Source organism: Thalassophryne amazonica, chromosome 10, assembly GCF_902500255.1.
Source record: "Thalassophryne amazonica chromosome 10, fThaAma1.1, whole genome shotgun sequence".
Classification (NCBI taxonomy): Eukaryota; Metazoa; Chordata; class Actinopteri; order Batrachoidiformes; family Batrachoididae; genus Thalassophryne; species Thalassophryne amazonica.
The window spans coordinates 66,513,490-66,527,359 of NC_047112.1; the positions used below are offsets into that span (position 1 = coordinate 66,513,490).

Here is a 13,870-nt window from a genome sequence, read left to right on the forward strand (position 1 = left end):
TATATGATATATTTAACTGAAATTGCTGATCCAAACAACCAATGACTTAGAAAGGAAAATTATGGAAATCATCAGGGGTGCCCAAACCTTTACATACCACTGTACATACATAGGTTGCATTAGATTGAGAGATAGATAGATAGATTACGACCTGCTCACTGAAGCCCTTATTTTCACAGTTCACGTGGTACTCAGGTCAGGTAGCAAGCATGGCTTTTTACTTACTATGTATTAGCGGCTGACAAGGGTGCACTTTAATTACAATCTGCACGGGCCAGCATGCACCGTGTACCAGGTAAGTGTGGGTTTTTTCCATTTAAAATGTACCTGCTGTGTACAGCTGCCAGAGCATTGCAGTGACATGATATGCTATCACCTTTTATCATCATTCACTTGAGTGTCATGAATGTCACAAAGTGCTCTATGAAAATTAATGATGACAACATCCACACAATGCAGTGCAACTTAATATACCTTAACTAAAGTGAAATGAAATATACAACCCCAATTCCAATTAAGTTGGGACGTTGTGTGAAATGTAAATAAAAACAGAATACAATGATTTGAAAATCCTCTAAAACCTATATTCAATAGAATACACCACAAAGACAAGATATTTAATGTTCAAACTGATACACTTTATTGTTTTGTGCAAATATTTGCTCAGTTTGAAATGGATACCTGCAACACATTTCAAAAAAGCTGGGACAGGGACAACAAAAGACTGGGAAAGTAGATGAATGCTCAAAGTTCACTTTGTGAGCAACTGCGTGAAAAAAATAGTCCAACAGTTTAAGAACAATGTTTCTCAGCATTCAGTTGCAAGGAATGACAACCACTCTTTCCCCACAATCTTGAAAGTACTCATCAATCTGCAATAGCCAGGTGAAGTGTTGGGGTTCCCTTGGCCTTCAACATCCACTTGGGTCATGTTTGATTCCTGAGGTCCTGCTGAAAGACAAAATGGCAACAAACAGCCTTTTTGGCAAAGGTGCTGAATTATATGATCTATTTCCAAATGCCGACTTAAATCTCTCCTCAGTCACTTTCATGGTCTACACCTCCGTCCATAATTTTTAATGAAAATGGGTCCATAGGTTTGTGTAATCCAAATGATGACCAGACCCTCTTAACTGAGGGAATAATGAGGATCAGACTTAGTGATGGCTGAGTGATAAATGGTTCTCTTTTACACACACACACACATACATACATACATACATACATACAGTGGCTTGCAAAAGCATTCAGCCCCTTCGTATTTCAAGCATTTTAGTTTGCTTATGCCATTTCAAATACAAAAAGCAAATGAGGCTTTTCAATCTAAAAATTTCTACAATTATCTTCCTTAAACTCAAAGCAAATTTCTACAATGTGATATAAATTAATTAAAAATCTAAAAGCCAAGATGATGGGTTGCCTAAGTAATGGGCCCCTTTGGTATGATACCTGTAAATAACCAGTTTCATTGCTAGTTTTCTGTAGACAAGTCTGGGGATGGATACATGAACATTTCAAAGTCAGTGAATATGAGAGCAGAAAGTTAAAAGCTGTTACTAAATGGTAGCAGCAGATGATGGATGAATATTTGTTGACAGGGGAAAAGAGGAAGAGATGAAACTGAGCTGCAAGACATCCCTCCCTGTCCCTTCAGGAGACCTCTGACACAAATGACCAATCAGGTGGCCTGTGTGGAGGCTGACAAACACGTAAGCATCCAACTGTACGTGATGCCTGTGTCTGCTCGATGGCACACTCTGATTACTTTTTAAATGCCTTCAACAGGAGCAGTTCATCCGAAGTATCCTCTCCAAACCCTTTAAAGTTCCCATCCCTAATTACACAGGTAAGAACACACAGGTGTGACTTTGATCTCATAGCTATGTGCAAAGGTCAGCCGCGGAGCTGAATGCGACTTTGACATCATAGCTACGTGCAGAGGTTAGCCACCGATCTGACTGCGATTTTGATCTCATAGCTATAATGTGATAAATATACAAAGAGTTTTACCTTGCGATCTTGATGCTGTTGTCAGTGTGCAGCAGTTAAATTGCAGCCTTATCAGAACATCTTAATACATTTCTCAATGTTGTTGACATCTCACAGAGCGGCGAATTCTGAGATTTTGCGGGATTTGAAACCTCAGTTGGGGGAATTGAGGTATTTCTGGTATATGTTGGTATAGCATGACATGCCATAATCAAGACCTTGAAATAGATGCATGTGCAAACATTTGATGGGGTTTGCAAACTCAGAAGAACATCTTGGGGTCTTGCTGAGCCTAAAACGTTCTGGATTTTCTTCCTTGAAAACAGCATAGGTCTCTTGTTAAAATTCCTGGACTTTTCTCACAGTGTCCTCAGTTCTTTGGTCCTGATATGTTTTGATCTGTTCTGATGATTTTATTTCAAACTCCTTGGCCAGCACTCAAAGCACAGTCCTGCATTTTCCTTGACTTTTTGGTAGCATTCTCTTCTCTCAATTTTTGGCCCTTCATAGCAAATGTTTTGCCTTTCTGCTGGTGTGAGTGGCATTCTGGCTCAGCTGTATTCGAAATATATCAGAAAATGAAAATGTTTAAGAAAACAGGCTGATCATAAATATTAATGTTGATACAAGGTGATGTTTTATGTAACAAATTTATATAATTGTTGGGGATTTTCTGCCTGAGATCGCCACCTCTGTAATGTTATGTGATGAGCAAACTTAAAGGATCCCTGCCATGCCATGACGTTCTTACATATTCTTGAAGAATAAAAAAAGCTTTTTCCACATGTTGTCTTTATTTTTTTTTACCATAAAATTACACTGAACAAGGATTTAGACGTTTCGTTACCCATATGAGAATTTATATTTCCCGCCTCCAAGCTTGACCTACTTTATCGCTGCGATGGATATGATGTCATGCGAGTAAAGGTGTTGAAGCAAGGCTCTGTTTACCAACACGACAGACACGGACAGTGAAGGCATAGTGAGCGATTATAGCGAAGATTTAAGTGACATATCGATTGTTTTTGAAGAAGATGAGGAAGTTTCTGATGAACGAAGCGACGGTGAAGATAATGAGGGGCTCCAGCCGTATATGTTCGAGCCTTACGCGGCAGAAGACGAGGATGAGCGGAGGTGTCGGGATGACAACAACAACGAAGGCGCTGTTGAGGAGGATATAAGGCGCTTACAAAACACAGAATGGTTTGTTCACTCGCTACCTTTTCTTATAAATGATCATTTATTCCTGGGTAATAGACAGTTGTACCTGCAGTTTGATCTGTTTGGACCTGGACTGCGGTGTGTTTGTATGTGTATGAAAAAATTATTTCTGCAGCACAGCACACCCACATTGAACAAAAGAGTCACCATTACAACGCTGGAATCTTCACGTCGTTTGAACCAAGGATCTTCTGGTCTGAAGCCTAATGCTTAACCACTAGACCATCACGTCTCCCAACCTTCAAGTGGGCGGGCCTTCCCTGGTGGGTGGATCAGTGGAGCTATGTAACTGGGTGAAAAAGTGTTTGCGTTTGCAGTGACTGTTTGTGTTGTTATCTGAAAGGTATGTCTAAAAGTAAAACTGTGTTTTGTCTGTGTAGCTGTAGCATGTTAAGCAAAGAACTGTATACGTCATGGCCTTCCAGAAGAGATAGGAATTTAGACCAAGAACACAGCCGTGAGATATGCTGCCGGCGTTCCAGAGGCGATATGACCAAACTAGACCAAGAAAATGGCCCTGAGACAATACTGCCCAACATAATTAGAAATATTTAAGATTATTAAACTTTAAACTTGGGCCACACACGGCGGCACCAAAAGAATGTGGAAATTTAATAATCACCTCACATGGAGGGCACCAATATACAACCCCTGGCAAAAATTATGGAATCACCGGCCTCGGAGGATGTTCATTCAGTTGTGTAATTTTGTAGAAAAAAAAGCAGATCACAGACATGACACAAAACTAAAGTCATTTCAAATGGCAACTTTCTGGCTTTAAGAAACACTATAAGAAATCAAGAAAAAAGATTGTGGCAGTCAGTAATGGTTACTTTTTTAGACCAAGCAGAGGAAAAAAATATGGAATCACTCAATTCTGAGGAAAAAAATTATTGAATCACCCTGTAAATTTTCATCCCCAAAACTAACACCTGCATCATATCAGATCTGCTCATTAGTCTGCATCTAAAAAGGAGTGAACACACCTTGGAGAGCTGTTGCACCAAGTGGACTGACATGAATCATGGCTCCAACACGAGATATGTCAATTGAAACAAAGGAGAGGATTATCAAACTCTTAAAAGAGAGTAAATCATCATGCAATGCTGCAAAAGATGTTGGTTGTTCACAGTCAGCTGTGTCTAAACTCTGGACCAAATACAGACAACATGAGAAGGTTAAAGGCAAACATACTGGTAGACCAAGGAAGACATCAAAGCGTCAAGACAGAAAACTTAAAGCAATATGTCTCAAAAATCGAAAAATGCACAACAAAACAAATGAGGAACGAATGGGAGGAAACTGGAGTCAACGTCTGTGACCGAACTGTAAGAAACCGCCTAATGGAAATGGGATTTACATACAGAAAAGCTAAACGAAAGCCATCATTAACACCTAAACAGAAAAAAAAACAAGGTTACAATGGGCTAAGGAAAAGCAATCGTGGACTGTGGATGACTGGATGAAAGTCATATTCAGTGATGAATCTCAAATCTGCATTGGGCAAGGTGATGATGCTGGAACTTTTGTTTGGTGCCATTCCAATGAGATTTATAAAGATGACTGCCTGAAGAGAACATGTAAATTTCCACAGTCATTGATGATATGGGGTTGCATGTCAGGTAAAGGCACTGGGGAGATGGCTGTCATTACATCATCAATCAATCAATCAATTTTTTTATATAGCGCCAAATCACAACAAACAGTTGCACCAAGGCGCTTTATATTGTAAGGCAAGGCCATACAATAATTATGTAAAACCCCAACGGTCAAAACGACCCCCTGTGAGCAAGCACTTGGCTACAGTGGGAAGGAAAAACTCCCTTTTAACAGGAAGAAACCTCCAGCAGAACCAGGCTCAGGGAGGGGCAGTCTTCTGCTGGGACTGGTTGGGGCTGAGGGAGAGAACCAGGAAAAAGACATGCTGTGGAGGGGAGCAGAGATCGATCACTAATGATTAAATGCAGAGTGGTGCATACAGAGCAAAAAGAGAAAGAAACAATGCATCATGGGAACCCCCAGCAGTCTACGTCTATAGCAGCATAACTAAGGGATGGTTCAGGGTCACCTGATCCAGCCCTAACTATAAGCTTTAGCAAAAAGGAAAGTTTTAAGCCTAATCTTAAAAGTAGAGAGGGTGTCTGTCTCCCTGATCTGAATTGGGAGCTGGTTCCACAGGAGAGGAGCCTGAAAGCTGAAGGCTCTGCCTCCCATTCTACTCTTACAAACCCTAGGAACTACAAGTAAGCCTGCAGTCTGAGAGCGAAGCGCTCTATTGGGGTGATATGGTACTACGAGGTCCCTAAGATAAGATGGGACCTGATTATTCAAAACCTTATAAGTAAGAAGAAGAATTTTAAATTCTATTCTAGAATTAACAGGAAGCCAATGAAGAGAGGCCAATATGGGTGAGATATGCTCTCTCCTTCTAGTCCCCGACAGTACTCTAGCTGCAGCATTTTGAATTAACTGAAGGCTTTTTAGGGAACTTTTAGGATAACCTGATAATAATGAATTACAATAGTCCAGCCTAGAGGAAATAAATGCATGAATTAATTTTTCAGCATCACTCTGAGACAAGACCTTTCTGATTTTAGAGATATTGCGTAAATGCAAAAAAGCAGTCCTACATATTTGTTTAATATGCGCTTTGAATGACATATCCTGATCAAAAATGACTCCAAGATTTCTCACAGTATTACTAGAGGTCAGGGTAATGCCATCCAGAGTAAGGATCTGGTTAGACACCATGTTTCTAAGATGAAATCATTTTTCAAGATGATAATGCATCTTGCCATAGAGCAAAAACTGCGAAAACATTCCTTGCAAGAAGACACGTAGGGTCAATGTCATGGCACAGGGTCAATGTCAACGAGCAGATCTGATTTGATGCAGGTGTTAGTTTTGAGGATGAAAATTTACAGGGTGATTCCATAATTTTTTCCTCAGAATTGAGTGATTCCATATTTTTTTCTTCTGCTTGGTCTAAAAAAGTAACCGTTACTGACTGCCATAATATTTTTTTCTTGATTTCTTATAGTGTTTCTTAAAGCCAGAAAGTTGCCATTTGAAATGACTTTAGTTTTGTGTCATGTCTGTGATCTGCTTTTTTTCTACAAAATTAAACAACTGAATGAACATCCTCCGAGGCTGGTGATTCCATAATTTTTGCCAGGGGTTATATATGTAGTGAAATTAAATCACTTAATTTAATAATTTGGGATTAATGGCACCTCGCACGGGTGCATCATGCTGTAGCAAGTATAATTATTAACATCCTGAATTGACTTAAATTGGACTGGACCCAGGCCCGGTGCCAGAAAAAAATATTAAGGGGGCGATGAGTTTATCACAGGGGGCGGGGTCGCGCCCCCCCCAAAAAAAGTGCGCACTGGAGGGGACGTGCCTCTGAGCGTGCGTAATGAATTGGGTGCACTCCTGGAAAGCTTGTGTATTTAGGCTACACCGTTGTAAGAGACTGACTGAGTAATGGGCCTTTCACACTGAATACGTCAGATGCGTCAAAAATCGGTCTAAAAAGCATTATTTTCAATGAGACGCGTTGCTTTTTAGATGCATCAGATGCGTCGCGTCAAAAACCGAGCTAAACCAACGCTTGTGACGGGCGCGCGCATTGCCGCTGGTCGGCAGGCTGACGCAGTCAAAGTTCAGTCCAGTCCAACTTTCGACACTCTTGAGCTGTGACGCGCCTTTGCGTTGTCCAATAGGAACGACGCGTCGGGCCAAAACATGGAAAACTAGTGGCAGAAACCACAGATCTCTACAAAACAAACGTGTCACAGGACTGCTCATTTATGGAACAGTTTTCTGAAGAAAAATCCTTAGAAATTTTTGTTGTTGTTTGTTACCTCAGAATTTCTGATTACTGTTAAAAAAAATTTAGAACACTTGTAATTAAAATAGCTAAATAAATCAATAAATGGTTCTTTAGAAACCTTTCATCTGTAAATGAAAACCACCTGTGATTTCAGATTAGATAATTTCTTGTTTAACATAAGGAACCACAAACATTTATTTTTAGAGAAAATAACGTGGAAATTTGTACATTTTTTTAAAGTCTGGTAGATTATTTATATCTCATTTCAACCATAAACATAGACACTGTAAATAAATACAAATGTTTATTATAAATGCAACAGGAAATAATGACTGCAGTGTGATTGTAAAGTAGGATTTCTGTGACATAAACCTCATGATGAATTTTTTTTAATGGTCATTTCAACTTGTAATTTCGCCAAAATTTGTAATTGCCTTTAATGTTGTTATCAGGACAGAATCATTTCTAAAATATGAATTTGAGCGCAATAAGTGGAGAGCTTCTACTTGTGCAAATGTCTTTTGACTTTGATTTCGTGGACATTTTTAATGATCCGTTCATTTATTGTTAAAATATAAAATGAAACAGCTTTTTAAAAAATAATAAAATAGTTGCTGTTGAAAGAGCCTTTATTTAGAAGCAGGTGATGTTATGCTGGATTCTCGGGACCAGATGAAGGTCTCTTCTGCAGCTTTGAACTCTGGTGGTGTTGCTGAAGACACTTTTGTCCTATTTTGAAGAGCAGAGATGTTTTCTTTCGACTGGACTTCGTGATGTTCAGCTCATAAATGGAAGTTTTGGTTGTCTGCACAGCAAATGTTCCTGATTGGGACAAATAAAAATATTTCTTTAAATATAAAGAAACCGTAAACAGTTTATATATTAAAAAAAGGGAAAAAAAAAACAATGGAAAAAACGCCCGAAAAAATAAGTTATTTAAAGTTGAGCTTTTGTGGTGTCTGAAAAAAAGCTGTAGCTTTATTTGGTCAAAATTAAAAAGACTGAACCATTTAGAAATTAAAGCGTTCATTCAGATCAACTGTGCTAAAAGGCTAAGCTAACGTTAGCCGATCATTAAACCTTCACAGCAGTTCAGTAAACGTCGCGTTTTATTTTTACATTATTCTCACAAGAATAAAGCTGCAGAACTAAACTCCGTTGGGCAAACTGGGACTTCGCATATATCCAAAAAGTGGGAGATTTCGGACTGAGTGGGTTTGCTCCATCACCCCGGCTGGCTGCCTGCCTCGCTCTGCCCAGTGATGATGCCTGAAGGCTGGCTTCTCCGTGCGGGTCGGCCCACTGTCGCGGTTCGATCAATATCCCATCAAGTCGTCAGTCCTCCCTCGGTCGGCGTCACTCCTAAAAGTAGCTGAAAAAAGCTTCTCCCAGCAGGGTGATGGGAGAATCGTTCTACTGCTGTTTTTTAAAGCTTTTTTGTGGTTCAGGCGACCCAAATTGAAGATGGCAATCGCTGAACTTTTTTCAGGTTGTGGAAACGGCCAGAGTGTGACATGGCAATCTCCGCCCCCTTGCCGCTTCCGAAGCGACGCATCTGACGTCATGCGTCGGATGCGTCGACGGATTGGGACGCGTTGACGGATTGGACTAAAGTATTCAGTGTGAAAGGCCCTTCAACCTATCAAATCGCTTGAACACAGACACACGCCATATCCGTTTGTTTTAAAATGAATTACTTTAGTTAATTAATTTTGTTTATTTGTTAAATACGTGATATTATTGAATAACTAATATTTTGCTATATTTTCCAGTATTTCTTTTTCTTTCTTTTTTATTTTTTGATAACTCTCACATCCGAGGGGGCGGGGTTGATGACGTGAGGGGGCGTCGCCCCCAAATGCCCCCTCAAATGTCCGACTGGACCTCATTCAATGGCTCGCCAAAATAATTAACAATTTTAAGATTCAATAATTATTTGGAATTTAATTTCCTCAAGATTAACCAGGGCACCACCTATGTCAGGGGTCGAAATACATTCTTTAACCTACTTTCACTGGTTCTAGTAACAAAAAATTACTTGCACCAAAAAAAAGTTACTTGCACAACCAAAAGTCAGTCTTATATCAACCTTAAAACTCCTCCTCTAATGTGTCAGACTCTTCCTCTCTGGGGAGAGTTTGAGGGGAGAGCAGCAGCAGTGGCAGACAGTTTTTTTTTTTCTTCACGTGCTCGAGCGAACAAATCATCCATGAAGATTATTTTATTTATTAACTACACATCATGGTTTGGGTGCACAGAGAACTCCAGCTGCCTAGCATGGCATCATCTGGAGTTTAAGCACATTAAAAAGAATGCTGAGGGCGAAGCGTCTCCCCCTCATGAGTATGACAGTTTAGCTCATATTATGGAGTTTATTTTGAATTAAAGGAAAACGTGTGCTCGTTTTATTAATTTGAGGGCTCAATTAAAGGAAAATGTGCGCACGAATTATCACAGCCAGGAAAACGTGTGCATGTTTTATTAATTTGAAAGCATGTTTTATTAATTTGTGGGCTCAATTAAAGGAATGCAAAAATTATCATGGCCAGAAAAAATATCACTTTAAGTGACCTCTCCCGGGTTACATAAGGAACCGCAGCGGCAGCCAGTTTTTTTTTTTTTTTTTTTACGTGCGCACACAAATTAATCGTCCATGAAGATAATTTTATTAACTACACAGATGTATGATAAAACAAATGGTGACTGGTTTATAACACAATGATGACAGAGTTTGAGGGCAGAGAGAGCGTGGAACCGCAGCGGCAGCCAGTTTTTTTTTTTTCTTTTCTTTGTTTACATGTGCGAGTGCGAACGGGACAGGAGGTCCTCAGACTGGAACTCCTGCAGCAAATAATGAAACTCCACGAATTGGGAACGTCTCATGAGGATGTTGTGAACCCAGGGACAGTGCCGCTGGCGACATTTGTCAGCTTTCCACAACAAATAGAGCACAGCAACTTTTTTCTTATTTTTTGCTTCATTGGTTCATTCTACTGGTGCTTATAGTTGATAAAACTTGGATAAAGTTACTTGCACCAGTGCTAGTGCAGTATAAAATTACATGCACCGCTCGAATAATACGTGCACAAACTAGCACATGCACATACTAATTCAACCCCTGTATGTTGTTGTTGTTGTTGTCGTCCTTTAAGCTGCTCCCATCATTGTTTGGGGTTGCCACAGCGGGTACAGCCAGATCCGCATAGGTATTTGGCACAAGTTTTACGCCGGATGAACCAGGGCACCACCTGTAATTTTAAGATATAGAAACTTTAACTTAAACATTATTAATTAATCAGTCTCAAATTATTAATCAGTCTCAAATAGGAAACCACAAACAGAGTTGCTTGAGATATGCTAAAGCACATTTGGACAAGCCAGCTTCATTTTGGAATAAGGTGCTGTGGACTGATGAAACTAAAATTGAGTTATTTGGACATAACAAGGGGCGGTATGCATGGCTGAAAAAGAACACAGCATTTTTCCAAGAAATACGCTTGCTACCTACAGTAGGAGGTGGTTCCATCATGCTATGGGGCTGTGTGGCCAGTCCAGGTACTGGGAATCTTGTTAAAATTGAGGGTCACATGGATTCTAGTCAAGATCACCAGATTCTTGAGAACAATGTTCATGAATCAGTGACAAAGTTGAAGTTGCGCCAGGGCTGGATCTTTCAACAAGACAACGACCCTCACTGTGGTGTGATTTTAAGTGGGCTGTCCATGCTCGTAAACCAACAAACCTGAGATGTTTTGTTAAGAAGAATGGTCCAAAATATCTTCAACCAGAATCCAGACTCTCATTTGGAAGCCATAGGAAGCATTTAGAGGCTATTATTTCTGCAAAAGGAGGATCTACTAAATATTGATGTATTTTTTTTTATAAGTGGACATGCACCTAAGATGAAAATTTCAGACCTAAGTTCATTTATGGACACCTTTGTTAATCGTGAGACATGAAAGACAGTAGGGAAATAAGGCTTAAGGAATTAAGTAAATAAATCTGATTTGAATTTAGTAATGAATTTTGAGCCAGTTATTTTCTTAACATTTATTAAATGAATATGATGAAAGCCACTTTGCATCCATTGACAACAAAACCCTTGCTGAAACCTTTAACCGGTCACTTTGCTGGTCTGTTGAAGAGGTGGTTGTGATGACCCGTCCATCCGTTGCTGATAGCCGGGTTCAGCTCCTTTGTGGTGAGCCTTTGCAGCCTGAGTCCACCTGGTTTCTGGGGTTAAACCTCTGGCTTTCCCCGGTGATCCCAAGGCTTCAGTGTCGGCTGAGTTTGCCAGCAGGACGGGCTGTTGCTTCAGCAGTCAGGTCCATTGTAAACTTGCTTGACTGAAGAGGTGAAGATGTTTTTTGAAAATGGTTTGTGGTGGCTTCTCCTAAATTTGTGGAGCCAGATTAAAAGTCTTTGTGAATTTAGAAAAAGTTAAGTTTTGAAAGTGGCATTGTAACATTACAGAAAAGGAGGAAAAGACGCTTTTCTGTAAATTCGCTCTTATTCTGAAAAGTTCCGCTAGGAAGTTATCTTATAAAAATGAACACTTGACGAGCCTTAAAAATAGTTGTCATGTTGGTAAATTGTTATGAAACAAAGACCTATGTGGTTGCTTTAAGCTACATTAAATGGAATATATGCAAAACATTTTTATTGATTAAACAACAACAAAACATTATACTTTCATATGTAAATAGAATAATTGTTCTTTGTACTGAACAAAGGTCTTTTCTATGAACTGAGACCCGTGGAGATAAACTGGTTGTCAAGGCTCTGAGTTCATGGTCGCCTTATCTTAGAAGAGCCACTAGATGGTCTGGAAAGTTTCTGGCCTTGACGTTAGGCAATTATAATGTCCTATAATTTCCATGCTTCGTGGTAACTGTTGCCCACACTGTGACTTTGATCTTGTGACCATATTCTGCAGTAAACTTACTCGCACTGTGACTTTCCTGCAGGTTTGCTGGGTGCACGTGCGCTCGGTGTGAGGCGCACCGAAGTCAGGCGGGCACTTCATGACCCGTTTGCAGAAGGTGCTTTGGTTCTGTTTGAGCCTCCGTTCATCAGCGCCCATGACCTCATCAAAGCTGACAGGTGAGCTACATTTGCTGTCTGTGCTGGTTTATAGCCTCAGGTATACGAATCACTTTTGGATTACTGTATTTTTTGTCTGATATATTTATTAGGAAAGAAAAAGTGCTGCACAAGGTAAATATTCTCCGAAAAGAAACATCATTTTAACGATAAGAAACACAAATGAAATAGAAATGATATTGTGCATCTTAAATCTAAAGAAAAACACATTTTCTAGTTTTTGAGGCCTTTACATATTCAATCAATATAAACCTTAAAAGGGAGTGAAAAACTAAGCAAAATAGATTATTTACACACACACACACACACACACACACACGTGTATATATATATATATATATATATATATATATATATATATATATATATATAGTGAAGAAAATAAGTATTTGAACACCCTGCAATTTTGCAAGTTCTCCCACTTAGAAATCATGGAGGGGTCTGAAATTTTCATTTTAGGTGCATGTCCATAATCTAAAAAAAATAATCCAGAAATCACAATGTATGATTTTTTTTTTTAATAATTTATTTGTATGTTACTGCTGCAAATAAGTATTTGAACACCTGTGAAAATCAATGTTTAATATTTGGTACAGTAGCCTTTGTTTGCAATTACAGAGGTCAAACGTTTCCTGTAGTTTGTCACCAGGTTTGCACACACTGCAGCAGGGATTTTTGTCCACTCCTCCATATAGATCTTCTCCAAATCTTTCAAGTTTGGAGTTTCAGCTCCCTCCAAAGATTTTCTATTGAGTTCAGGTCTGCAGACTAGCCAGGCCACTCCAGGACCTTGAAATGCTTCTTACGGAGCCCCTCCTTAGTTGCCCTGGCTGTGTGTTTGGGGTCATTGTCATGCTGGAAGACCCAGCCATGACCCATCTTCAATGCTCTTACTGAGGGAAGGAGGTTGTTTGCCAAAATCTCGCAATACATGATCCCATCCATCCTCCCTTCAATACGGTGCAGTCGTCCTGTCCCCTTTGCAGAAGAGCACCCCCAGAGTATGATGTTTCCACCCTCATGCTTCACAGTTGGGATGGTTTTCTTGGGGTTGTTCTCATTCTCTAAACATGGTAAGTGGAGTTGATTCCAAAAAGCTCAATTCTGGTCTCATCTGACCACATGACCTTCTCCCATGCCTCCTCTGGATCATCCAGATGGTCACTGGTGAACTTCAAACGGGCCTGGACATGTGCTGGCTTGAGCAGGGGGACCTTGCTGCCCTGCAGGATTTTAAACCATGACAGCATCATGTGTTACTAATGTAATCTTTGTGACTGTGGTCCCAGCTCTCTTCAGGTCATTGACCAGGTCCTCCTGTGTAGTTCTGAGCTTTCTCAGAATCATCCTTACCCCACAAAGTGAGATCTTGCATGGAATCCCAGACCGAGGGAGATTGACAGTCATCTTGTGTTTCTTCCACTTTCTAATAAATAATCATAACAGTTGTTGTCTTCTATCAAGCTGCTTGCCTGTTGTCCTGTAGTCCATCCCACCCTTGTGCAGGTCTACAGTTTTGTCCCTGGTGTCCTTAGACAGCTCTTTGGTCTTGCTATGGTGGACAGGTTGAAGTGTGATTGATTGAGTGTGTGAACAGGTGTCTTTTATACAGGTAACGAGTTCAAACAGGTGCAATTAATACAGGTAAAGAGTGCAGAATAAGAGGGCTTCTTAAAGAAAAATTAACAAGTCTGTGAGAGCCAGAATTCTTGCTGGTTG

The 13,870-nt window shown here is 39.9% G+C and overlaps 1 protein-coding gene across 1 annotated transcript in view; it reads left to right on the forward strand.

Moving 5' to 3' along the window:
• rad54l (RAD54 like) overlaps nucleotides 1–13,870 on the forward strand; it is a 113,536-nt gene that overhangs the window by 33,755 nt on the left and 65,911 nt on the right. Inside the window, exons 3-5 of the mRNA XM_034180176.1 lie at nucleotides 1,599–1,709; nucleotides 1,786–1,846; nucleotides 12,016–12,151. Coding sequence (XP_034036067.1) covers nucleotides 1,599–1,709; nucleotides 1,786–1,846; nucleotides 12,016–12,151 — 308 coding nt within the window. The remainder of the gene's footprint in view (nucleotides 1–1,598; nucleotides 1,710–1,785; nucleotides 1,847–12,015; nucleotides 12,152–13,870) is intronic.